Here is a 26,813-nt window from a genome sequence, read left to right as displayed (position 1 = left end):
CTGCTCAGCAGGAAGCCTGCTTCTCTCTCTGTCCGCTGCTCCCCCTGCTTGTGAGCTTTCTCTCTCTCTCTCTCTCTGACAAATAAATAAATAAAATCTTAAAAAAAAAAAAAAGAATTATTTGGGCTTTGCTAAGAATTCAGAGTCCTGAGCCCCAACGCAGATCTCCATAGTCAGAAGCTCTGGGGGGTAAACTCTAGGGATCTGCATCTAAAACACACTCCCCAGGCAATTCTGAAGCAAATAGAGGTTTGGGAAGTTGTGCTTAGAGTGTCTGGAAGGCAAGGAACTCCTGAGGCACGGGGACCCCAGGAAGGCCCCGCAGCCACAGCACGGGCTGGAAGCCCCGGGTGCAGCTGTGGGTGAGCGGAAGGAGTGGCACACTCGGTGTGTGCAGATCTGGGTTTGAATCCTGGGCGAGGCATAACCTCCCTGAGCTCAAGTCCTCACAGGCCAGATGAGGTTCATCTAGACCACCTCCCCACGTTGCTGTGACGACCCAGGGAGCATGCTGTGGGCACTGAATGGGCAGCAGCAGGTGTGTGGTGGAAGAAGCTTACTCTAGGTTCTTAGGCGATGCCAACAGAAGGCTCCTGGCAGCATCCAGGATCCAGCAGGCACAGACCCACTTCATTCCATTGGGGAGCCAAGAGCTGGGTTGGGTGTGGGAGTTTGGAATTCAGAACTGTGACTCTGGACTCTGAGGGAGTGGCCTGGGGCATCCTGGGAGGGTCAGGGCTCAGGCTGTGGCCCACAGGACTCTGAAGCCCCTGTCAGGCCTGGAGGGCCATTGCCACCACTCCACCCCCCTGTCCGTCTGTCCACTCCCCGGTCCGTCCATTCTCAAGCCCCTTCACTCCACTTCAGGAGGTCATACCAAAAGCATGGGCTCTGAGGGTCAGCTTGAGCCCTTCCCCATTCTACCCTTACTGTTCCTCATCTTGTTTCCCTGCTGTTGTCCCCGCTGAGCTGGGGGGCCTCACTGTTCCCCCTCTCCTCCCCACCACCCTCAGGCAACTCCAAGGACCCTCTCCTCTCTTCCTTGACCCTCACACCCTCTTTAGAGGCTCCATTCCCCACCTACCCCGCAAGGAACCCAGGGGCCATCCTCAGGCCCGTAGCCAGCTCCTTCCTGGGGAAGGATCTGCTAAGCCAATTCATAGCCAGGAGGTGAACTAGGCATACCCAGGCCTTCCCCGGGAATATGTGCACTTCACAAGAAGCTGCAAATAAGAAGCACAGTCAGCCTGGAGGAGGGCCTCTCCCCTGGCAGTTTAGCCTTGTGGTTAGGGCCACAGGCTCTGGAGCTGGAGAGTTCAAATCCTGGCTAGACCATCCACTAGCCAAGCGACCTGGGCCACCTGCTTTGCCTCGCCATGTCTCAGTTTCCTTGTGTGCAAAACAGAGATGTCGTCAATGTACCCATTTCCTTAACACAGGGAAAGCACTCAGAACACATCGGGCACATACTAAGGTCTAGGTAAACATTAGCCAGTAGTGCTTATTAATGGAAGGATTTTGAACACTGGGCTTCATAGGTAACTGCCCACGTCTGCCCAGGGCCGCGTGCCTGCCACATCCAGCCTTAGCCCTGGTGCTGTTGTCAGAGAGTTGGGCTGCAAAGGATGCCAGTGTCCAGGCTCTCAGGCTGGGACTCATCCTCTCGGGCAATCTCCTTGGGAATAAGGATGAGAGCGACAGTGGCTGGATGAGGGGCGAGTCTGTAAGAGTATCCCTTAAGCCAGGGCATAAATGGAGAGGAAAGGAACTTGACCTCCACCCTCTGCCATTTCCTTTAAGTTCAGCTCCCCTGTGAACTGGGGGCGGAGCTTGGTGTGAGAGATGCGGGGCGCGGGGGACTGTTGGTGAATCACTGGGTCTGTGCATTCTGGGAAACTGGGAACGAGCGGGATTCTCCGGCAGCAGGTTTCTTCTGCATGAATCTGCAAAATGGCAAGAAGACTCAAGTCCTCCAGGCAAGGAGATGGGCAGTGGGGCCCTGCTCCGGTCACTCCTCCTGCTCCCATCTCCTCCCCTCTGGCCAGTGTCCGTCCAGGAAGGGGCGGGCAGGAAGACTGGAAGGTTCCTGGAGTGGGCAAGTCTCTGCCCCAAATGTCACCTCCTCTCCCAGCCGCACTTTCTCCAAGGACATGAGAAAAGGGCCTCCCCCGCCTCCTGCAGACCCGTCATCCTGGGAGAGCCCTCTCTCCTCACATGGGACCACCGCGGCTTGGTCCAGGACCCACCGTTGGCGTGGAAGCTGCGGCCCTATCTGAGAATGCGGCTCACGAGGAGGGGAGCTCGGACTGCAGCCAGATCGGGCAGAACACCGAGTTCACACCCCAGAAACTCTGATACACAGAAAGGAGACACCAAAGTGAAGGGGGGACTGCAGCCAACAGTACCTCTCTTAGCACCTCCATGGTGCAGAAGGCGGAAGGAGCCACGAGGGAGTAGCTGTGACGCCCTGAACTTCCTGGCCCTCGGGTGAGTCAGGGGCTGGGCTATAACTGAAGCACAGTGACTCGTAAGACAAAGGCCACACACGTGACGAATGCAGTGCAGAGGGAGACAGTGGGTTACGGGGCACAGAGGAGGGCGCCCCCCATTCTATCTGGGAGGGGGGACATTTGAGCTGGATAGGCTGGGTCACGTTACTGAAGGACAGGGGAGAACAGCCAAGGGGACTTGCTCATGAGTCACAGATCCTGGGGGGGTGGGGAGCAATAGAGGAGGATGAAAATGCAGGCAGGGGCCTTGACAGGCCTATAGAAAGGGACTGAGCTTTATCCTGCAAACAGTGCGGTGGAGGAACATACATGACTTTGTCCTGATTATTGGAAGCTGTACATCTTTATCATAAAAAACTGGGGGAGAAATAGCAAAAGGAGAAAGAAGAAAATTAAAATCACTCAGATGCCAACTACCCAGAAATAACCACTGTTAACATTTTGATGTTTTCCCTGCAGATTCTTTTTTATAAAGAGAACTTTAAAAAGAAGATATGTATGATAAATATAATATGTAACATACAGGCATATTAATTATAGCAAAATGCATAGTTCATATTAAAAGATTATGTTATATTAGAACATCTTCTGAATTCAGAGAATATAGATTAACATACAAGTTGTTTTATAATAATTTATTTTTTAAAGATTATTTATTTATTATTTGACAGAGAGCACAAGCAGGGGTAGAAGCAGACTCCCCACTGAGCAGGGAGCCTGATGTGGGGCTCGATCCCAGGACCCTGGGATCATGACCTGAGCCGAAGGCAGATGCCTAACCGACTGAGCGACCCAGGCACCCCATTTTATAATAATTTAGTATAATATGTGTGCTTTTTACTTTTAATTTTTTTGGTTTCTTTTTTTTTAATTTTTTTTTTTTTAAGATTTTATTTATTTGCGAGAGAGAGAATGAGAGACAGAGAGCATGAGAGGGAGGAGGGTCAGAGGGAGAAGCAGACTCCCTGCCGAGCAGGGAGCCCGATGCGGGACTCGATCCTGGGACTCCAGGATCACGACCTGAGCCGAAGGCAGTCGCTTAACCAACTGAGCCACCCAGGCGCCCCCCTATGTGCGCTTTTAAAAAAACTAAATTGAGATTATACAAAGGGGGAGTTTTAAATTTTATTTATTTTTAATAGACAACACATCCACGTGCTCCATAATTCAAAAGGTCCAAGAGCACATATAGTGAAAATGTCCCTTTCACCCCATCCCCCCCGCAGCTGGCTCCCCTCCTTGGAGTCAGTGAATGTTGTAAACTTCCAGGGACTTTATGCGCAGACAGGATAAGCACATCTTACCTTCTCCCCCGTTACACAAATGTTACACAAGTGTTAGGCGCTCACTCTGCATCCCCCAGCTTTTACTAAATATATTTTGATACTATTTCCTATCAATATATAAAGAGTTTTCTCATTTTTTATGACTATATAATATTCCATGATATGGATGGATGTATCTAATTTCTGCCTCTTCTTAGTCATTCGGGTGGCCCGCAATCTTCTGCCTACATGAACAGTGCTGCAATAAATAACTTTGGACACGCGTCATTTTGCATAAGAACACCTCTATCCCGGGATAACCTCCTAGAAGTGCAATGATGATGACCATGATGATGAAGGGATCGCAGGTCAGGGGTCAGGTACAGTCATAAGTGTTGATGGCTGATGCCAAATAGCCCTCTGCAGAGGGGACACCAATTGCTTTAAAATGTCCCCCTTTGGGGGCACCTGGGTGGCTCAGTCATTGGGCATCTGCCTTTGGCTCAGGTCATGATCCCAGGGTCCTGGGATCGAGCCCCACATCAGGCTCCCTGCTCGGCGGGAAGCCTGCTTCTCCCTCTCCCACTCCCCCTGCTTGTGTTCCCTCTCTCACTGTGTTTTTCTCTGTCAAATAAATAAATAAAATCTTTTTTTTTTAAATGTCCCTCTTTGGATGTAAATGAGGGATGAAAGCAGGTGTGAACTTGGAGGGCAAGAAGGCTGGACCTGCTGTGGGCAGGGGGACAGGAAGGGTGGTCCAGGAGGCTCTGCCATTGAGCAGGAGAAACCCACCCGGGACTAAACCATGGGTCAGAACCGCCCAACAAAGAGGGTGGATGGAGCTGGAGCTGCAGCTCCAACACGTTCTGGACAGAGACATGAGTGGGCATTCGGAAGTGAGTGTGTGGAGGTCTGTGATGGGGCGATGGGGTGACGGGGTGACAGGGTGGGTGGGGAAGCCCCATCTGTCTTGAAGGGACAAGTAGGATAAAAACAGCCAAACAGAAGGAAAGAGCCCCTCAGATTTCAGGAACCTCCAGTTCCCAAACTGTCGAGATATTTATGAGCATGAAACGGAATTTGGTTCATTCTCCTGTGTTCTGACAAACATAAACACAGACACATTAAGAAGGAATTGAAGGGGCACCTGGCTGGCTCAGTCAGTGGAGCATGTGACTCTTGATCTCAGGGTCGTTGGTTCGAGCCCCATATTGGGCATAGAGATTACTTTAAAAAAAAAAATAAATAAAAACAAAACCAAAAGAAAGAGGGAATTGAAGATATCCATTTCAAGACAGACTACTGGCCACACGTTTGTCATCCCTCCTGTGACCCCCGCTAAACTGACAATAAAGCAATGAAGAAAAGTACACTCTCCTTTTTTTTTTTTTAAAGATTTTATTTATTTATTTGAGAGAGAGAGAATGAGAGAGAGCACATGAGAGGGGCGAGGGTCAGAGGGAGGAGCAGACTCCCTGCCGAGCAGGGAGCCTGATGCAGGACTTGATCCAGGGACTCCAGAATCATGACCTGAGCCGAAGACCGTCGCTCAACCCACTGAGCCACCCAGGTGCCTGAAAAGTACACTCTCCTAATGAGGAAGAGAACAGGAGGGAGGCCAGCACTGATGAACATTTTCGGCGAGTAGATAGCGGTGGAAATGGAGAAGAGTGGTCCCCGATGAAGAGGGAGGACAGAGTGGGAGGCGGCTGGGAAGGCCCCCCACATCATCCCAGCAGAACCACAGCGGGGCTCAGGCCTCAGAGAGACCACAGGGTTGGACCGCGTAGAGGAGGCCGGAGGTGGTGCTGTGGCTGACAAGAGAAGGATTGGCCAATAGCGTAGGGACAGCAGATCCCTAAGCAACACATGGGGCAGCCAGGGATCCATCCCCAATCAGAAGGTTCAACGATCCCAAAGAAGCGGCTGCCACCTCCGTTACTTGGAGTCCCCCACCCCTTGTGACCCAGGCTCCCTTCCCAAAGGAAATGAAATCTGCCAACTGACCAGTCCAGCCTCACTCTTAAATATGGAAAGTCAAAGACCGTCAGACATTTGACAAAAGCTTCTGGTGTGAAAAGGAAACAAAGGTAAGTACATAGGGGCAGGGACAATGCTCCACAAGAAAGAGAAGTAACTTCAGACACAGAAGATACAAGAAAACTTTCCATAACGGGTATTTTCAGGGTGATTTAAGGGGGTGTTGCATCCCCAGACAAGGACAGGATCCTATGAAAGAAACAACCAGAAAATAGTGTGAGTGGGGTGCCTGGATGGTGCAGCTGGTTAAGTGTCTGACTCTTGATTTTGGCTCAGGTCACGATCTCAGGGTCATGAGATCAAGCCCCGCATCCAGCTCTGTGCTGGGTGTGGAGTCTGCTTGAGATTCCCTCTCTCCCTCTCCTTCTGCCCCTTCCACTTCCTCCCCTCCCCGCCACACTCTCTCTCTCTCTAAAAAAAAAGAAAGAAAGAAAGAAAGAAAATAGTGTGAGCAACCAGAAATTAAAGAGAGGATTATAGAAATAAATATTTCAGTAAAAGGTGTTGGAAGGTAGAGAATTAGAGAATCATTATGATAAAAGTCTATCCAGAAAAAAAAGTACAAAGAAAATGTAATGGAAGAAATTCTCAAATAAGAAAACAAAATAATTCCCCAAAGCCAAAGAGCAGAATTTTCAAATGCAAAGGGGACACCAAGAATCACAAGTGAATGAGAGACCCACACATAAGCACTGTCATGGTGAACTTTTAACATAGCAATGGTAAACACAAGATTCTAAGATATCCCTAGAGGGGAAAAATTTACCTCTAAAAATATAAGAATCAGGGGCACCTGGCTGGCTGAGTAGGTGGAGCATGCGACTCTTGATCTTGGGGTTCTGAGTTCGAGCCCCATGTTGGGTGTACGGATTACTTAAAAATAAAATCTTAAAACAAACCATAAAAGACTCAATCTCAGGAAACAAACTGAGGAGTGGAGTGGAGTGGAGGGGGTTGGGAGGGATGGGGTGGCTGGGTGATGGACACTGGAGAGGGTATGTGCTATGGTGAGCGCTGTGAAGTGTGTAAGACTGATGAATCATAGACCTGTGCCCCTGAAACAAATAATACATAATATGTTAATTTAAAAATGTAAAAAAGAATAAAATAAAATAAAATCTTAGGAAAAAAAAAAAGAATCAGACTGGCCTCAGGATTCCCATTAGCTAAGGCTAGAACAATGCCTTTGACATTGTGTGAAAAAAGCAATTTTTATTTTATTTTTTTAAAAAGACTATTTATTTGAGAGAGCGAGAGAGCATGAGCAGGGGGAAGGGCAGGCAGAGGGAGAGAGAGAAGCAGGCTTCCTGCTGAGCAGGGGGCCCACACGGATGGGCTTCATCCCAGGACTCTGGAATCATGACCTGAGCCGAAGGCAGACGCTTAACCTACTGAGCAGCCCAGGCGCCCCGAAAAAAGCAATTTTTAATGCGACGTCTATATCCACCCAAATTACGATTCAAGTGTGAGGGCGGAGCCATGACACTTTCAGAAATGAGGGACTCAGAAAATCCAGGTACCATAAGCCCCCTCTTAAGAAATTACTTGAAGATGGGGTGTGGGGAAAATGATAGTGTAAACAAAGAAGAAAAAGAGAGGGAGGGAGGGAGAGAAGGAGGAAGGAAGGGGAAAACAGTGGGACCAGGCCAGGGCATCTGTGAAAGGAAGAAGTCCCAGGCGGACAGCTATGTGACAGAAAAGCACCTCACTCAAGGGCACCTGCCTGGCTCATCAGAAAAGTATGCAACTCTTGATCTCAGGGTTGTGAGTTCAAGCCCCATGTTGGGCATAAAGATTACTAAATCAATAAATAAACAAACCAAAAAAGCAACTTGTCCAAATTAGAGCGTAAGAGAGAGTTCCCTGTGTGGGGGGTCCTTAGGGAAAAGGGGTACCTCATAAACCAAATACTCAATAGGCTGAAAAGTTGGAAGACAAACTTGAAATGATAATGTCAAGTCAAGAGAAGAAGAGAGTCAATCAAACTCTAGGATAAACTAAAACAAATAAAAGGAAAGGTAATTATAAGACATCGCTGGTTCAGCCACAAACAATTTTTACATTGTCACAAATGTAAATGATTTATTGAACTTGAACTTTTAGAACCAACCTATAGGCAAAGCATGAAGACCTAATTATGGTTAGAAAGCTAGAACATAATGTTAGCAACCTTGAGCATTTCAAGGAAATGTTCAGAAGACAGAAGTTGGAAAGGAGAGCCCAAGGGAAATGTAGGAGTGAGGGTAGGCTTAGCCTACAAAATAGTGCGTCCAAACTAGCAAGAGCTGACAGGATGAGAAATAAAGATATAAATATGTTACCTGAAACAGCAAACATAATCAACAGATTTATTTTCATTTTATTGAGAGGAACTGAATAAAAACAGCTCTCTTAACCATGTTGGGAGGAGAGTGGGAAGAGCGCTGTATGGATGATGTATGTGAACGAAATCCCCATCCTCCCCAGTTAAATCAATAGAGGATGTCTAAAATGGAGAAATCCAGAAACAGCAGCATAAGCATATTATTTAGAGACATGGAAGTCACTCCCAGAATAACAGAGGTAGAAGTGGTTGCCTCTGAGGAGGGAGACTAGGGGAGAGAAGGAATGAGGTGGGGCTGTTCACCATGGGCTCCTCTGTTCAACCTTAGTTCTAGCCGAGTGCAGGAAGTACTTGGATATAAACATTTAATTGTATCACAAGGTAGACAAGAAGGCAGGCGGTGGGAGCTCATGCACCTTCACGTGAGAGCTGGAGGCCAGATTCAAAGGAATTAGACACCCGAGTCATGAAATACCTTGCAGGTAGGACTGAAAAGCAACCAGGATAAACGATGAGGACATTGGAGATGAGAGAATGTTCTGATTTTCACAAAGACACAGAAGGTATTTCTGGAAACAACGGACCAAATGGCTCAATATAGAATCCTGGCAAAATTCTAGCACAGATTATTAAACAGATGGCTTGGGAGTGTTTTGGGATTTATTTATTTATTTATACTCCGCCTTGTTCCAGAAAGAAGGACTTGTAGAGGCTTACAGAGAGGCGTACAGTACAACAAGATAAAAAATAATTTTCTGTGAGAAAAGATTCTCAAAAAGTTAACCATAGAGTTGCTATGTGACCCAGCCAATCCACTGTAGGTATATGCCTGAGAGAACTGAAGCACGTTCACATGAAAACTTATGCATGAATTCAGCATTATTCATGATAGCCAAAAAGTGGAAACCCAAATGTCCATCGACAGATAAACGGAAAAGCAAAATGTGGTACATCCATAGGATGAAATTTCTTGTTCACCTATAAAAAGGGGTGAAGTACTGAGGTGTGTCACAACATGGAGGAACCTTGGAAACATGCTAAATGAAGGAAGCCAGACCTAAAAGGCCACATATGATATGATTCCATGTCTATGAATTGTCCAGAATAAGGAAATCTATAAGGAAAGAAGGTAGACAGTGGTTGCCAAAGGCTGAGAAAAGGGGGAAGGGGACGTGACTACTAATGGGGATAGAGTTTCTTATAGGGGTGATGAAAATGTTCTGGAATTAGGTGGTGGTGATGATCACACAATCTTGTGAATATACTAAAAACTGCAGACTCATACACTCTGTTTTTTTTTTAAAAGATTTTATTTATTTATTTGACAGAGACAGACACAGCAAGAGAGGGAACACAAGCAGAGGGAGTGGGAGAGGGAGAAGCAGGCCTCCCGCTGAGCAGGGAGCCCGATGCAGGGCTCGATCCCAGGACCCTGGGATCATGACCCGAGCCGAAGGCAGACGCTTAACGACTGAGCCACCCAGGTGTCCCAACACTCTGTTTTTTTAAAATTAATTTATTTAACTAATCTTCTACATCCAATGTGGGGCTCGAACTCACAACCCCAAGATCAAGAGTCACATGCTCTTATAACTGAGCCAGCCAGGCGCCTCTGAATCATACACTTTAAAAGAGTGAATTTTATGGTATTGGGATAATATCTCAACTAAAAAAGGGAGGGATGAGTAAAGGAGAGTAAAAGGACAGAAAATAGGGCGCCTGGGTGGCTCAGTTGGTTAAGCGACTGCCTTCGGCTCAGGTCATGATCCTGGAGTCCCGGGATCGAGTCCCGCATCGGGCTCCCTGCTCGGCGGGGAGTCTGCTTCTCTCTCTCCCACTCCCCCTGCTTGTGTTCCCTCTCTCGCTGTGTCTTTCTCTGCCAAATAAATAAATAAAATCTTAAAAAAAAAAAAAAGGACAGAAAATAAAGAGGAACCAAGTCAGCATGCGATACATATACTATATAATTCTGTACAGGTGATAAAGGTGGACCATGACTTTGGCCATGAGCTTTCCAGCAGTTTCTATCAGCTTGGAAAGAGTGCTAATTAAATGATTCCCAGCATCCACAAGATAAAAAAGAACTGGATGTTCAGGAGAATCATAGCTTTTCTTGGTACCGATGCCCAACAGGAATCTCTCCTGTGCCTCTTCCTATAGGGGTCCATTGGCAACAACATCCCCACCATAACTGCAGTGACATATCGTAAGGTCACTCAAACTAGGCATAAAGCCCCAGCAGAATTCAATAAGGGCACTTTAATGCCGGGCCTAAATGGTATGCCAGGGTATGTGAGCAGTTCTCCGGGAGTAAAACGTAGATTCTCTGGAGCAGTGGTTTCCAACCTTGGCTGTACATTAGAAAACCCTGGGGAGCTTTTGCAAAACACCAATACAGGACTCCATCAATCAGAGAGTCTGACTTTCTTTAGCTTCCAGGTGATTCTAACATATAGCCTGGTCTGAGAATTACTAATAGGTGAATTGTACATCCCTCACGAAATCCTTCATGAATATTATTTCTTGCCTCAGAGTTTATTCGTTAGTTCAAGCTTCTAGCAATGAAACATTAAATTCATGTACTAATATTTCCTGAATGTCTGCTGTGAACTAGGCAGGTGCTGTGCCGAGTGCCTGAGACAGAAGGATTAATGTGTGACCCACTCTCTAACCTCAGGGCGCTGACAGCCGATCCGCATTAAGGACACTCCAGCTGGTGATCACAAGGAAGTGTGGTAAGTGGAGAGGGAGGGAACACAGGCAGGCACCTCAGGTAGCAATGGGGGGTGGGGGAGCTCCCGCAGGATGAATAGCTCACCTGAGCTCCAAATGAAAGGTTAATTAGGAGGGTGGAGAACGGTGCATTGTGTTCAATATTTTTCTCAATGAGTTGGATGACGATTAGTAACCATCCACCATCCATTAGGAATGTGAGGGGCCATTAATCTGGGACAGCTGGAGGAATAGCCCTTCGGCGGCATGGGTGAACTGGGATCCAAAGTGTGCTGGCAGGGAAGAGAAACCCAAACGGAAATTACATGAGGCTCAGGGTAGGGGAAGGCAACTAAGGAAGTGTAGGCGGCACCGAACTCGGTGTTCTACCAGAGGCTCCAGTGTGCTCTCATTTCTGCCCACCACAACGCTGTAAGGATGTGATATTTTGCATTTGAAGAGAATTGGGCTGACAATGTTCAGCCCTGAATTGACCGTCAAGTGCGGGGCCAAAACCTAGTGCTGGTCTGTCTTGCTCCTGATTCCACATTCTTCCCGTTATTCCACATATACCAAGTCCTATACTGCATAGGATTTCAATAAATCAACTGTGCCTAGACAAGACAGGAAGACTTAGTTCAATGGCAGTTCCAGGGGGCGGGGGGTGGGGGGGGGAGGGACACCTGGGTGGCTCAGTCGGTTAAGTGTCTGCCTTTGGCTCAGGTCATGATCCTAGGGTCCTGGGATTGAGCCCCACATCGGGCTCCCTGCTCAGCGGAGAGCCTGTTTGTCTCTCTCCTGCTCTCTCTGCTTGTGCTCTCTCTCTGACAAATAAATAAATAAAATCTTTAAAAAAAATAGCAGTTCCTGGGGGAAAATGTCACCAGCCTTGGGTGTGTAAGTAGGAGTTGAATGTGAGAGGCAGATGGTGTCATGGGGAGGATCCAGACTTTGGAGTGGGCTCAAAATTCAGCTTCGATACTTTCTAACTGTGTGACTTTGGGCAAGTTACTCTGCCTTCTTGAGCCGCAGTTTCCTCATCCATAAAAAAAGGATAATAATGCCTACGTCATAGGATCATCGTGAAGATTAAAGATAATGTAGGCACAGACAAGTAGAAGATATTTATAATATGTGTAACTGAGAAAAGACTCATATCTAGAATATAACAAAAACTCCTACATAATTTTTCTAAGGACAGACAACCCAATGTTAAAAGTAGGCAGAAGACTTGGGGCGCCTGGGTGGCTCAGTTGGTTAAGTGACCGACTCTCGATTTCAGCTCACATCATGATCTCAGGACCATGGGATCGAGCCCCACGTGGGGCTCTGCGCTGGGCATGGAGCCTGCCTAAGATTCTCTCTCTCCTCTAGAGGGGGGGTGGGAGGATGGGTTAGCCTGGTGATGGGTATTAAAGAGGGCACGTTCTGCATGGAGCACTGGGTGTTATCCACAAACAATGAATCATGGAACACTATATCAAAAACTAATGATGTAATGTATGGTGACTAACATAACAATAAAAAATTTAAAAAAAATTCTCTCTCTCCCCCTCACTTTGACCCTCCCCACCTGAGCGCTCTCTCACTCTTTCTCTAAAATAAATACATAAATCTTTAAAAAAAAAGTAGATAGAAAACTTGAAGGGGCGTTTCACAAAAGAAGTTGAACAAGTGGCCAATAAGTACATTAAAAAAATACTGAACAGTATCTGTTATTAGAGAAACGCAGATGAAAACCCCTAAGAAACTAGTGTCCTCCCAACATGAGGGTTAAAATGAACATGACTGGTGACAAGGATGCGGAGCAACTGGAACTCTGGAGGAGGGTATGCTGATACAATCCCTTTGGATAACTGTTTGGCAACATCTCCTAAAGCTAAACCAATCCTATGGCCTCGCAACTTCACTTTTGGGCATATCCTCAATAGAATGAATGCTTATGTCCCCCAAAAGACAAGTACATGAATGTCCAAACCAGCTTTATTTATAATAGCTCCAAACTGGAAACAACCTGAATGTCCATCAATAGCAGATGGGCTAAATAAATTGTGTGTGTATAAATTTGTATGCAATAAAATTGCATGCAAATAAATTATGTGTATGTATACGGTGGCATACTGCATAGCAATGAAGAATTATGAACTTATGTTCTCACAGACATAATATTAAACAACCACACTACCATTTCCGGGGTGGGTGCTGGAAATATTCTGTATCTTGATCTGGGTGGTGGTCACCTGGGTATGTACACATATACAAATTCAAGTTGTTCACTTAAGACTTGTGCATTTTAATCTATGTAAGTTTAACCCCAATTAAAAAAAAAAAAGTAAACAAGGGGTGCCTGGCTGACTTAGTTGGTAGAGCATGTGACTCTTGATCTCAGGGTCGTGAGTTCGAGCCCCATGTTGGGCATAGAACTTACTTCAAAAAATATAAACAAAAAGTTATTGTAGGTCATGTGCTTAGCACAGAGTGGGCACTCAATAAAAAGCTGTCAAAATTTCTAGAAAAGAGGAGGCAGCGAACCCATTGCATTCGGTGCTGCTTAGACCACTCGGGACCATTTTTATGAAGGTCATTAACAGTCAGAGCATGACATGAATGGAGAAAAGCATGGCAAGGGGTCTGGAATACATGGCCAATGAAGGATGGCTGAAGGAAGTGGAGAGGATGTTGCTGGGGACAATGAAACTTGTCAAGGAAGAACATGAAAAATGTCTTCAAATAGTGAATGGCTCTCTGTAGAATGGGAATTAGACTTTTCCTTTGTGGCTCTAAAGCAGTCATTTGCAAACTGTAGCTGCAGCTCAGTACCCTGGAGGGCTTACCAAAGATTATTGAGCCGCACCCCCAGAATTTCTGATCCAGCAGGTCTGGGGCAGAACTGAGAATCTGCGTTTCTTTCTTTCTTTTTTTTTTTTAATTTTATTTTTAAGTAATTTCGCACCCAACATAGGGCTCTAACTTACAACCCCAAGATCAAGAGTCACGTGCTCTACTGACTGAGCCAGCCAGGCACCCCTAGAGAATCTTTCTTTCTTTCTTTTTAGAGAGAGTGCGGGCAGGAGTGAGGGGTGGGGGGAGGGGCAGAGGGAGAGGGAAAGAGAGAGAGAGAGAGAGAGAGAAAATCAGCACAGAGCCTGAGGCAGGGCTCGATTTCATGACTCTGAGATCATGACCTGAGCCTAGATCATGACCTGAGTCAAACTCAAGAGTCGGAGGCGCCCCGAGAATCTTCATTTCTAACAAGTTCCCAGGACATCCTGATGTTGCTGGTCCAGGGACATACTTTGCTAGCCACCGTACCAGTGTATAAACCAGGAAAGCAATTTGTGCTGTTGTTGTGAAGAAGGAGGAGGAGGAGGAGAATTTTATTGAGAACCTGGTGTACCAGCTTCTGTATTACACCCTGTCTACATTTTCTCACAGTAAGGGAGGTACTATTCTCCCCATTTTATTTTTATTTTAAGTAAGCTCTATTCCCCACGTGGGGCTTGAATTCACAACCCCGAGATCAAGAGTCTCATGCTCTAGCGACTGGGCCAGCCAGATGCCCCGATTCTCCCCATTTTACAGAGGAGGAAACCAAGGCTCAGTTTTGCACGCATCTCACAGCTTGACTCCAAGCCCGGGCATGCTGAAGGTGAGGCCGAGTGGCTCCCTGGGCAGTGCTGTAAATGGGATTCGGTTTCTGAGGGAAAGGATAATTTCAGAGGGTCCTTCCAACCCTCACAGTTAGACTAGCTTCAACTAGCACTATTAAGCTCTAACACGTATTCAGCACCAGCTAAGTGCCAGGTATTATGCAGTATTCTCTCCAGGATGCATGTGGCCACTGGCCTCACTCTTAAGATGCTTCTGGGCCATCTCACCTGCTCCTGTCTCTCCCGTCCCTCTTGGCACCTGCAGTAACCACCCCCCACCCACGCAGGCTGATAACTCGGTTCATCCAGATAGTTGGCAAAGGAGACTTTTTGTACACATACCCATCTCTGCCGTTGGCATTCATGTGGGGTAGGGTGGCCGGGTCATGTGGGTACAGTCCTTGGCACCAAGCTGTCTGCCACTCACCCCATGCTGACCTCAGACCGAGCCTGCCAGTCCACTCTGCACACTCTGGCTAGGAAGGCGATGACGTGGGGGCTGTGAAGATAAAACCCAGAGGTAGGGGAGCGGCGGCCTCATTCCCCAGAATGGCCAGAGGAACTGCAGATGTGCTTCATGACCTTGAACTGGAGACTTCTTCTACTGTTCCTGCCTGGCTTCCTCAAAGTCTGAGAAGCAGAGACCAGAGGGTCCTGGGGACCCAAAGCAGGCCCACGGTCACTGAGAGGATTCTGCCAAACATGAAATCAGGCCCAAGTCCAGGTGACCCCCTCTAGGCTGTGATCATCCAAATTTTTTTTTGTCCATGTTTTAATATCGAAGGTTTTCAATTCTAACAGAAATAGGAATGAAGAGGGGCGCCTGGGTGGCTCAGTTGGTTAAGCGACTGCCTTCGGCTCAGGTCATGATCCTGGAGTCCCTGGATCGAGTCCCGCATCAGGCTCCCTGCTCGGCGGGGAGTCTGCTTCTCCCTCTGACCCTCCTCCCTCTCATGTGCTCTCTCTCATTCTCTCTCTCTCAAATAAATAAATAAAATCTTTAAAAAAAAAATAGGAATGGAGAGAAAGTGTACCCATGATTCTGTGCACTAAGGAGTTTGGGCAGCTCGGATGCATATGTAAAAGGATGGTGGCAAGGTTACTTGGCTCTTACTTCACTCGCTGTTAGATCTGGTTTGGTTGCTCCTCAAGTATTTCCAGGATGTAGGCCACCCATCGATGGTCCAAGATGGGCCATTTATGGATTTCTCTCACTTCCAGGTGTAAGCAGGAGTCAGTAGGGTGCAAACCGCCCTCAGCAAGGAGCCAGTCCTGGCACTCAGTGAAGAACCAAGCCCATGGCCCTTCCTTGGAGGAGAGGCAGTACACAGATGATTAGCAATGATTTCGGATGGGGCCCCAAGGAGGGACCCTAACAAGGTCAGGGGAAGCTTCCCAGAGGAGGCGACCCTTGAGGCAAATAAACAGATTTCAGTCAGCAAGAGCCTGAGGACCCTTCTTCACTCCCATAGATCTTCCCTGCCAATCTAGTCCGTCTTTCCTTATTTGCGGGTCTCCCCACTGCTTTCCAGAGCTAGTGAGGGACAGGGATAATTTCCTACCAATGTACACAGAAGGAAATCTGAGAGTGGCTAAAGGACCATCCAAGGTTTTGTCATTAAAACTGAAGAATGACCACAGGGTGCCCAGCGAGGGCTAGACATTTGGATACTCGACACAGAAGAAATAGAGGACAGCCTCTATTTCCTCGGGGAACTTGTTATCATTGGGAGATAAGATATATAAAAGAAAAAACAAAAATAATTATAAAGGCAATGTGCAAATAATTCATTGCCCAGCTATTTATCCAGGACTCGCTATCTGCAAGATATTCTGTGAGGCACCTGGATGGGGGTGGGGAGAGTTGGTAAATATAATATAATATGGTAAATATAGTCCCAGCCCTTAAGAACTCACCATTTAACCAGACTGCAGGGGAGGCAGGGTGGCAGGAAGAGGAAGCTGGCCGTCCCTGGATATAACAGCTGACACTGAGGATTGTAGGGGGTAAGGAGTGGATCAGGGGTTTGCTGGTATTTGGGGGTCGGATAGGATTTTTCCAGAAAAGTTTCCTGAAGGTGATGATACTGGAAAATAGAGGAGACAAAGAAGAATAAGAGAGAATAAACGAAACATTTTCCCATACTCATCCTTCCACACCCAGTCCAGTAAAGAAGCCTTCCCAGGCAAAACGAGATGCTCCCCGCTACAGGCTCTGAAAGCATCCCCATGACAGAAAGAACCTCATTGCTGCACTTATTTCCCTGCCTGCTCGACCCAGCACAAGGGCCCTGCACGCCAGAGAGCAGGCAAGAAAGGAAGGAAGGCTTTGACTCTAAGGAGGCTGGGTATTGTGTTCACAGTAGAGGGTCTCACTTTGTTTTTGTCTACTTATTTTTACTTTCCACTCATTTATCAAACCATGACTTGCTTATAAGACACAAATCCTAAGCGTACATATGTTTGTACGTAAATGAATTTCTACATATGCTCATAGCTGTGTAACCAGCACCCAGATCAAGCTACAGAATGCTTCTAGCACCCCAGACACTGTGGGATGCCTCACTGTACGAGGGTCCCTGCCACTGTGGCTGGAGGAGCTGAACCAGTAGGGTGATCTATCTAGGGAGTACCATCTAAGGAAATCATGAAAGAATTTCAGGCGTTTGGGCTGAAGAAGCCAAGTGCTGGGGCAAGGTCATGTGCTTGAAGGACTAACATGCCCAGAGCAATCAGCCTTGTCCTGCGGGTGGCTGTGGGGAGCCACAGGGAGGGGCATTTCAGTTGAGCTCGAAACCCTTCCTTACAACTGGAGCTGACTCACATTGGAAGCAAACCCACAGGAAATGATAGGTAAGGTCCCCAACAGTAAGAGGTATCAGTCAAGAACAGGACTGACAAGCATTTATCAGCAATTATGGGGCAGGAATAGGGTACTCGAGTTGGAGATTGTTCTTTCCAACTTTCAGCTTCTATGGTTCTAGAAGTCTGTAAGATTGGCAGAGAGGATCCAATCAAACGCTTGTCGTTATGATTTGTTTTTGTTTTTGTTTTCCAGAATATAACTTGTTACTGAATCACAAGTACTCTGCAGACTCACCATTAGCACCATTGAATAAGTAATTGTTATTACCCCCCAACCCACTGAGCCAGAGAGACCCCATGGGACTCCACTCCCAGGTGCCCAGAGTCTAGGGGGAATGGAGCAGATGCATCCAGTACCTGCAAGAGAAGTTGGTTACCTGTCCTCATGCCGAGTTGTCATGAGAGCACCCACCCTCCTACCTCCTCAGCCCCTTCAGCTCTGGTCCCCTAGAGGGCCAGTGGCCATGATGTCATGGCTTCTGCCCCTGCTAGAACACCTGAGCAGAGGTGACACGCTGGAACTTACTGCTCAGCCTCCAGGGACCAATGCAGGAGCCCTGGCTCCCTCAGAGGCTGGGTCACACAGGACTCACCAGGTCCATGGTCACCTGGGCGGAGGGACAGGCTGTGCCAACCGCAGGCTCCTCCAAGAACTACCAGTCTGGAGACTAAACCTCTCACCCCGCAACCCCACCCGGGTTTTTCCAGGGGGAAAAAAAAAAGGAATTTTCCTCAGAACTCTTTTTTACCCCCCTAGAGAACTATTTCGGCATTCCTTCTGGGATTCCTCCAGATCGCTGCCCTTTCCATCCCGCCTCCCCCTCCCCCCTCCCCACCAGGAAGAAGGAGAGAGATGGAGTCTACATCTTCCTCCTTCCTACACCTGTCCAGCGCTCAGATGAGATGCGGCAGGTGAAGACCAGCTCTCAGGCGGAGCTTAGCGTGAAGATGGGAGGTTTCTAAGGTTCTCTGTCTAAAGTGCTTACCCTCTTGAGGTTCTAACGAAAGCCATGAATACTCTCCCAAGGAAAAAAAAATGTATGTAGGTGATTTCGTCTTCTATTCCGGGGGAAGAAGGGGGCGCTGTCAGACCCTCGAAGTCCATCTGTGAAGCCCCTAAGTGCAGGGGGCTGTGCTCGGGGATTCCTCCACCTAAAGCCCTAGGCCAGCTTGGATCTGGGGGGAAACCGGAGCGCCCCGAGCTACGCGAAGCGCTGGAAGATCCGCCCTCCAGCCTGTGCGAGCATCCAGGGCGTCTCGGGCTCAGTTCGCCCAGCTCTGCAAGGGGGCTCAGGCCCCGCCGCCCCCGGGGGGCCGTGCTAGGACGCCGGTGGGACGGGCAGCTGGAGAGGGGGTGGGAGCCGAGCGCGGCAGCCGGTCGGTCTCCTGCAGCCGGGGAGGGTGAGCGTGGGCTCGGGAAGCGGGGGGAGGCCGGCGCCCTGCCCGCCCCAGGAGGGCGCGGGCCCCGACGCCGTGCCCGCCCGCCGCCGCCGCGCCGCCGCCGCGCCCCCGCCGCTGCCCGGGCCCGAGGGCGGGGCCCCTCGCCGGGCCGCCCCGCCCCGCCCCTCCCTCCCGGCCGCCGGCCTCCCCGGGCCCGGCCGGCCCTCCCGCGCGCGGCGCGGCACTCGGGCACCCGCGCGCGGAGCCAGCCGCCGCCAGCCCGCCAGCCCGCCAGCCGGGGCCATGGGCTGCGACGGCCGCGTGTCCGGGCTGCTCCGCCGCAACCTGCAGCCCACGCTCACCTACTGGAGCGTCTTCTTCAGCTTCGGCCTGTGCATCGCCTTCCTGGGGCCCACGCTGCTGGACCTGCGCTGCCAGACGCACAGCTCCCTGCCCCAGATCTCCTGGGTCTTCTTCTCGCAGCAGCTCTGCCTCCTGCTGGGCAGCGCCCTCGGGGGCGTCTTCAAGAGGACGTGAGTGCCCGGCCCGCCCGGAGCCCCGCAGCCCCGCAGCCCCCACCCCCGCCGCTCCTCGGCACGGCCGCGCCGGCCCTTCCCTTCCCTTCCCTTCCTTTCCCTTCCCTTCCCTTCCTTTCCCTTCCCTTCCCTTCCTTTCCCTTCTTTCCCCTTCCTTCCCTTCCCTCCCCTTCCCGCCGCCGCGTCCCTGCCCCGGCGGGGCTGAGGCTGCCCGGCGCCCCAGCCTCCAGGCAGGCGGCGACCACCCCTCCCGGCGCCGCCCGCCGCGCCCCGCCTTGGCTGAAGGGCTGCCTCCCTCCCCCACCCCAGCTCTCCCCGGAAAAGTCTCTCCAGAGACTGAAGGTGACTTCGGGATTATTTATTTGCCTTCGCTCGCCCGGGTGAGGGGCTAAACCCGGCTCTTACCCTCTGCCCCGCCCGCGCGCCCCGGGGCCAGGGGTGATGGAGTTGGCGGCGGTGGGAGAGTCTCCCTCCTGCTCCGCGGCCCCAGGTCGGTCAGTAGCCCCAGCTGCCGGGGGCGGAATTGGAAGTGAGGTGGAAGGAGAGTGGGAGTGTCACCTCACGGGCCGTGCTAGGTGCCAGAGCTGGCTGCGGCTTGACAGAGCGCCCTGGGGCGGGCTCCACTCAGACCGTCAGCTCCAGTTCAGCTGACACACGCTATTCCTTCCCCCGCCCCCTCCCCGGGTGGCCACGGGGCTGCTGGGTCCTGTGTGGTCCTGCTTCAGACAGAGTCAGGGTTCCTGCATTGGCCCCTGGAGGCGAAGCCCTTCTGCCTCTGAGACACTCAGGACCTGACCATTAGGGCCGTGTGGGGGAGGCGTGGGATGTCTCATGCACACCCTGGTAAGGTGACCCTCCATCTCTGGTGCCAGGGGCCCCCTCCACTTCTCCCATTCGCCGTTACTCCTCCTTGGTCTCTGCCTGCCATGGCCCCAGAGATGCCCCTTTGTATACCATTGCAGAGCCTCAATCTCTGGGCTTAAATTGGACAGGGCCGCCCCCGCAGAGCCCTCTGGAAAGGCAGCAGGATTCGCTGTCCTAGTGCAGCTGGGAAAACAGACCCAAAGCAGGGGATAGATGACTTGCAAGCTGGAGGCTGCTGGAGATTTCCCTAGCTCCAGCTCCTGGCTGGGTGGTTTTCTGGACAGCATGGACTCAAGCAAGCAGACAGCCGGGGAACAAAACCATAGTTAGGCTATCCCAGAGAACCATCTGGGTGTGTGTGTTGGGGGGGGTGCATTCTGGGCCAATTGCTCTCCCCCTTTGGCTCACTCCTCCACGTATCCATGAGGGTGGGTTTTCCTATCCACCTTGCTTCTGGAGCTGATGGAGAGAACACAGGTATCATATAGATAGACCCCACTTTAAGCCACCCAGCTGACGAAACATTACCAATTAGGGAGTGATTAGCCCCATTATCAAATTCTCTTGTAAATGGAAGAATCTTCCTCCTAAGAAGCAAGTCTGGTGTACACTGGTTTTTCTGTGGGTTTTATATAGGATGGATGCATGGGAGATTCAGAAAATCTTAAGAAAAAGCTCAAGATCCTTCCTGATTCTGCCTCGAGGTTTAATTAGAAATCTAGCATGGTATTTTTCTGTTTTCTTTCTTTCTTTTTAAAAGTATTTTGACTTACAAAAGCTCCCTTACCTGGAATTTTTTAGGAACGTGTGTAGTGCAAAGAACAGGAAGGCGGGATGAGGATAATTCTGGATGGCAGGTTGGCGTGCCAGGTTTTGTGAAAACAACAGAGATCCACACCCAACTGGGCCCTGTCTTCCTCACTTGCTCTGCAACCTCCCTCACAGCTCCTTACCTAACCAGGAGCTCTGAGCAGGCAGTGGAAAGGGTGGTGGGGCAGGAAACGGGCTCACAGGAAAGAAAAATGATATTGGTAACAGTAACAACTAACTTCACTGAGCTCTTGCTCAATGCCCGGCACTGTTCTTAGTACCTCCCTTGTATTGACTCATTTGTCTTCACCGCCGATTAGTACTATTTTATCTCTATTTTGTGCATAAGGAAGCTGAGGCACAGAGAGGTTAAGACACTTGCCCCAGGTCACACCACACAGCTATTAAGTCAGGATTTGAACCCAGGCATTTGTCTCTAGAACCAGCTACGTGGGAAATGGCTCTTGCTTTATGAGTAGTCAGCTTGAACTGTGTAGGGTGCAAGTTACACCCTGTCCTTACCAGGAACGGGCATATGAGCTAGGGATTCCTGAGCTGACACTCCTGGGAAGGAAACCCAGGGCCTCTGGAACTTCCTGCTGGGATCTGAGGGTGGGGGTAGGGTGCGATGGAGGGCATAAGTCCTATCAGTTCACGTTCACATTTAAATTCGGATCTTCAGGCCTCCTGCCCTCAAAACAAAATGTCAGAAAGAACCCTTTCCTTTGGCTAAGAGCAAGGTGGACTTCAGGGGGAATGGAGGATGTGTCAGCAGGGGTGGCCTGTGTGTCAACAGGAGTCACTACCCAGCTAGGACCGGACAGCTCCATTTCTCAAAACAAACAGCAACCCCAGTAGCCCCGAAAGCAGCCACTAAAGCTTGACTCCTTGGCGCCTCGCTACAAGTTCAAATGCTAATACCCCCACCCCCACCCCCACCTGCTTTTCAGCTTAAGTGATTACCTGCTAGTGCTGGTGCACCAGCCTGGTACTTGGGGGAGGGGGCGGTGGCAGCGTTGCTTTAACAAATGTCAAGAGCCTGCTGCTGTGGACAGACTCGAGGGAGAGGCATGGGCAGCCCAAGTCACGTCCTGCCTACTGCTTGGCCCAGGCTGAGGACCAGGGCTGAAGAGGGTTTCTGGACTCCTCCATAGGGACATGCATTGAAGGGTCTGTGCGTGGACAGCCTTGGATGTTAGAGTGGGACAGAACAGGACAGAAGCTCTCTGCTCAGGGTAGGATCAGTCCCCCCTACCACCCCCACCCCCCACCCCTAGCTTCCAGCACAGACAGAGATCTTGAAGGAAACCACTATGTGCAGGCCAAGGGGGAGAGGAGTGCAATTAGGGTCAGAAGAATCTGGACTAGGATTCCCTTAGAAATATCTTGCTTGGGGTGCCTGGGTGGCTCAGTCGGCTAAGCATCTGCCTTCAGCTCAGGTTTTGATCCCGGGGTCCTGGGATCGAGCCCCACATCGGGCTCCTTGCTCAGTGGGGAGTCTGCTTCTCCCTTTCCCTCTGCCTGCCGTTCCCCCTGCTTGTACTTTCTCTCTCTCTGTCTGTCAAATAAATAAGTAAAAATCTTGCTTATCAGGAGCAGGGAGCCATTCAGAGAAGAGAAGAACACAAAGTCACCTGGTTGGCAGGGTGTATTGGTATGTGCTTTGCCAGATAGGAAAGAGAAACGGGTATTTAGATAAAAGGTTAGGTGTTTTTTTTCCCCCAGTTTCTTGGGGACCTGTCTAACCACCTTGGGCAGTTCGGGAGACCCCTTTATCTCAAGGACATCGGGGTAGATAAATGGCTTTCAGACCTTCCTCAGCCTTCTCCCAGCCTCACCTTGGCCTCTCCCCTGCATGCACCCTCTTAATTGAAGGCTTGAGTTCTTCCCCTCTACGCTACTCACTGTCTCCTTCTCTACCTCTAATTTTCCTCATTCCTGCAAGTCCTGCCCTGCCCAAGACCTGGCTCTGATTCTCTCCTGCCTATTGCATGCAACCCAGTCTTCCTTCCATGCAAGGCTTCCCAGGCTGCTGTCAAACCTGCTTCCCCAAGATGCTGGCCCCCTGAAGTACCGGGAAAACAATACAAAAGACAGTTTCGTCCTCTGAGCTGAGCCCTGGTTGGTCTCCCCTCTAGAAAGACTCTGCCTCTCCCTGAAGCAGCTTGTCTGTGTTTCAGTGTACAGCAAACCTGGGCTGAAAGCCTACTGGGGGTCTGGCCCCAGACGGGATTCTTGCTTTAAAAACTCGCCTCAGCCTGGGAGTTACCATAGGACCCAGCAAAGCCACTCCTAGGTATATGCCTCAAAGAACCGAAAACATGTCAACACAAAACCTTGTACAGGAATGTTTATAGCAGCATTATTCATAATAGCCAAAAAGTGGAAGCCGACCAGATGTTCATCAATGGATGGATGGACAAATAAAATGTAGTACATCTATACAGTGCAATAGTATTCAGCCAGAAAAAGCAATGAGGTTCTTATGCACGCTACAGCATGGGGGAACCTTGAAAACATCATGCAAAGGGGAAGGAGCCAGCCACAAAAGACCTCATGCTATATGGTTCCATTTCTGTGAAAGCCCAGAAGGGGAAAATCTATAGATATAGAGAGTAGAGTAGTAGGTTCCTAGCATATGGAGAAGGAATGGCGAGTGACTGCCGGTGGGTACAGGGTTTCTCTCTGGGTGAGGGCAGTGCCCTAAACTCAAATTGTAGTGATGGGTTCACAGCTCTGAACATATGAAAAACCATTGAATCACACACTTTGAATAGATGTCAGTGAAATGAAGGACATGAAGCAGGGTGGGGATGGAGAGTAACAGAGTTGAGAGGTTACTTTCACCAGGTGGGTCAGGGAAGGCTGCTCTGAGGAGGGGACATTTGAGCTGCCACCTGAGTGACAGGAGGGAACCATGCATGCGAGTAACTGGAGGAGAGGGGTTCTAGGCAGGTGGAGCTGCAAATATCCAGCATGGGAGGCAGGGGACGTGCTCCCTGCAAGGCTAGCACCCCAGCGGGCCAGGAGTGTGGTCACATACAGGGTGCAGCCCCAATCTGAGTCTAACAGGGCCTGAGTCCTGCCTTAGGTTGGGATCTCCCCAAAGACAGGCTTTCTTGCTGCTCCCTCTGAGTCTCCCCAGCCTTAACACAGGGCCCTGAGCAAGCTGGGGTGTCACTGTGGGAGTGACCGGTTAGAGAGGGGCCTTCCCCTGGCCCCCTCAGTCTGAGTCGTCCCATCCCCGTTGGGCAGCCTGAGCTGTAGTCTGCAGCCTGCCCAAGCTCCCAGGGGGTGCCCTGACTCCTTTTGGGGTGGGGAGGGGCTAGGGGTGCCTCTGACTCTTCCTGGGTTCTGGGCACTTCTCTTCCCTGGCCCCTCCAGGAAGAAGATTATCAGGGTGGGGATGACCTGAGGCAAGACTGTGAGCATGTCAGTGCCTACCCTGGGGTCCCTCACATCGAGGTGGCAAGGGGCTGGTCCTCAGCAGCATTTTTCCCCACCCCAGGGAGTGGAGGGCAGGATGGACTGGCTGACATCTTACTGCTTTAGCCCTTTCCCTGGTGTGGAGCCAAGCAGCCCCTCCTCTTATCATGGAACCAGGAGGGCCAGAGCCAGCACCCCGGCAAGGCCAAGTCAAGGTGATCACGTGTACCCTCTGGGTAAAGCAGAGTACATGGGCCGACAGGGTCAGCAGCACGCTCAAGGTCACACAGCAGACTGGTGGGACAGGCACCACGAGGCTCTCCCTCCCCCATTTCACCTTCCACATGGGGCCATCAATGAGTAACTTGGACATTTCTCAGGCTTCCCCCAGGAAGGGTTCCTTAAACTGTCTGAGCTGTTCCTGCACCTGTTCCTGCACCTCCCCAGGCCTTGCGGGGAGTGGGGCCTCCCTCTCTCATTGGCTTGAATTAACCTCTGAGCCCAGGACCACGGGAAGGAAGATCAATGACACAATGCTGGCCTTCGCCTGGACTCGGAGTCAAAAACTGGATCCTGACTCTCTTCCCCTGTCTGGGCTCGGCTCCTGATCTATGAAATGATGGGTGGGTCCTCGCTGCCACTGTAGCAGTTCCTGGACCACCCTCCCACGGTCACCCCAGACCAGCAGGCTCTGCAGTAGGAACAGAGGCAGGACCTGGCTGGGGAATCCGGGGGCTGCGGAGCATACTTCCCGGGGCCTGGTGGCTGGCAGGGGGGAGGTGAGCATCGGGGAGGGGGGCTGCTGGTGGCCAGGGGAAGATCCCAGGGAGTGAGCAAAAGACTGTAATATCACACCGACTGCACTTGGCAGCCTCAGGAGGTAGAGCTTACTATCCCCATTTCATAAAGGAGCTAGGTATTCACCCCTAAAGGCTCAGAGGGGCTGTGTGTAAATGCCTTGCCCCGAGCCACCCGCTGGGAAGTGGCAGAATTAGGTCTAGGACCAGTCTTGTCTTTTTTTTTTTTAATTTTTAATTTTCAGCTGAAGTATAGTTGACATACGTACTGTATCAGTTTCAAGTGTACAACATAGTGATTTGACATTTTTATGCTCTAGGACCTGTCCGATTATACATCCTACTACATTTGTGCTGCCAAAGCTGTTTTGACATGATTATTCCCTAATTTTCAATTACCCACATTCCTGGAAGGGGCCGTTGACCAAACCATTAAGTGACCAAGCCAATTAGTATATTTCAGTCTGGCTCTGGGATGTATCTGGGACTTCTTTTCTCTTGGCAGCAGTATGCCATTCTAAAGAAATGTGTTCAGGCTGAGTTTTGGAATGCCCAGTGCAGCCCTGCTGAAGCAACGGGAGGGCAAGCAGTTGCTGGGATGGAAACACAACACGTCTCCATCCCCCGGTGCCCAGGAGCTGCAGGCCCAAGATGGGCTTCGCCCTCCCCAGCCCCAGCTGGTAGGCAGCAGGTTCAAATCATGCCCCAGGGGTTGGCAGGAGGTGCAGGATGGGGCCTTCCCGGCCCGTTTCCCTCCAGGCTCCGCTTTCTGTTTTCTCATCCCTTCCTGCCTGTCCCTGAGCCTGGGAACAAAAATCTTCCCTGTGGGCATCGAGTGTCTTCTCCAGAATGACCAGGTGAGAAGGTGCAAATGGGGGGAGAGGAGAGGCCGAGACAGGGCAGCCCACCGCAACCGTGCCCCTTCTCCATCCCTTCCCCAGCCTCCTGCTTCTCCACTGGCATCCCGGCCCAAACTAAGGCTTTATCTCTGGCCTCTGTCTCTGCCTCTGACTCTGTGTCACCCCCCACGACTCCCGCATCAGCCCCCTAAGTCTCCCTGCCGTCCCGTGTGGGGTGACGAGGCAAGCCTTCCTCAAGCGCTTTTCTCATTTGAGCGGCAATGGCCAGCACCCCCGGAGGGAACAGCAGCTCCGGACCAAGCACAGGGCCCAGCACGGGGGCCAGGCACGGGGCCCGCAGTGAACAGGCTGCCGCAGACGCCTTGGGAAGCTGGCTTCGGAGCCAGCAGTTATCATAGGAAGGGTTTGGAGCTGCTGGAACACCCGCAGAGGGACCCCTGGGGGCTCATGTTCCAGCCACCACAGCTGTTCACCGCTGCTTCCCAAGCCTGCCGTTCCAGGCTCTGCAGACTCTGGTCTCCTGCTCCCTCCTGGCCGCCCCCCTCTCCGGCCTGGCAGGGTCTGTGGCCCAGCACCAGCCCTTTCACACACACACACACACACACACACTCTCTCTCCCTCTCTCTCTCTCTCTCTCCATGGAAAAGCAGCATGGCCTAGGGATTATCAAGACGAAGACCTGGGTTTGTTTGAGTCCAGAATGTCAGCTACTTTCTTAGGCTCTCTCAGCCTTAGTTTACTTGTGGGTCCAATAGGCACAGTTGCAAAGCCTACC

At 50.5% G+C, this 26,813-nt stretch overlaps 1 protein-coding gene and 2 long non-coding RNA genes across 7 annotated transcripts in view; 2 read left to right on the top strand and 1 right to left on the bottom strand.

Moving 5' to 3' along the window:
- The first annotated feature begins 1,797 nt into the window (after positions 1–1,797).
- LOC123845979 (uncharacterized) lies at positions 1,798–15,856 on the top strand. The gene is made up of 3 exons (XR_010412208.1): positions 1,798–2,487; positions 10,816–10,873; positions 15,722–15,856. It is a non-coding gene; the product is annotated as an uncharacterized LOC123845979 (long non-coding RNA).
- Positions 10,873–19,234, bottom strand: LOC135364706 (uncharacterized). 3 transcript variants are annotated; one of them, XR_010412206.1, is made up of 4 exons: positions 19,108–19,234; positions 16,418–16,587; positions 15,615–15,808; positions 10,873–14,999 (listed from the first exon to the last, which is right to left on the bottom strand). It is a non-coding gene; the product is annotated as an uncharacterized LOC135364706 (long non-coding RNA). The 3 variants fall into 3 exon arrangements; XR_010412205.1 differs by having other exon boundaries at positions 10,873–15,808; XR_010412207.1 differs by lacking the exon at positions 19,108–19,234 and adding an exon at positions 18,352–18,484 and having other exon boundaries at positions 10,873–15,808.
- The window catches only part of MFSD4A (major facilitator superfamily domain containing 4A), a 30,700-nt gene continuing 22,881 nt past the window's right edge, over positions 18,995–26,813 (top strand). Inside the window, exon 1 of one of the 3 annotated variants that reach the window (XM_064593930.1) lies at positions 18,995–19,278. In XM_064593930.1, coding sequence (XP_064450000.1) covers positions 19,049–19,278 — 230 coding nt within the window. In that variant the 5' untranslated portion in view covers positions 18,995–19,048. The remainder of the gene's footprint in view (positions 19,279–26,813) is intronic. The other 2 variants (XM_064593929.1, XM_045876953.3) reach the window with 2 other exon arrangements.

Source organism: Mirounga angustirostris, unplaced genomic scaffold (genome assembly GCF_029215605.1).
Source record: "Mirounga angustirostris isolate CCGP_5_RB_7025 unplaced genomic scaffold, mMirAng1.0.hap1 SCAF_6, whole genome shotgun sequence".
Lineage (NCBI taxonomy): Eukaryota > Metazoa > Chordata > Mammalia > Carnivora > Phocidae > Mirounga > Mirounga angustirostris.
This window is presented reverse-complemented; position numbering and strand designations above follow the sequence as displayed.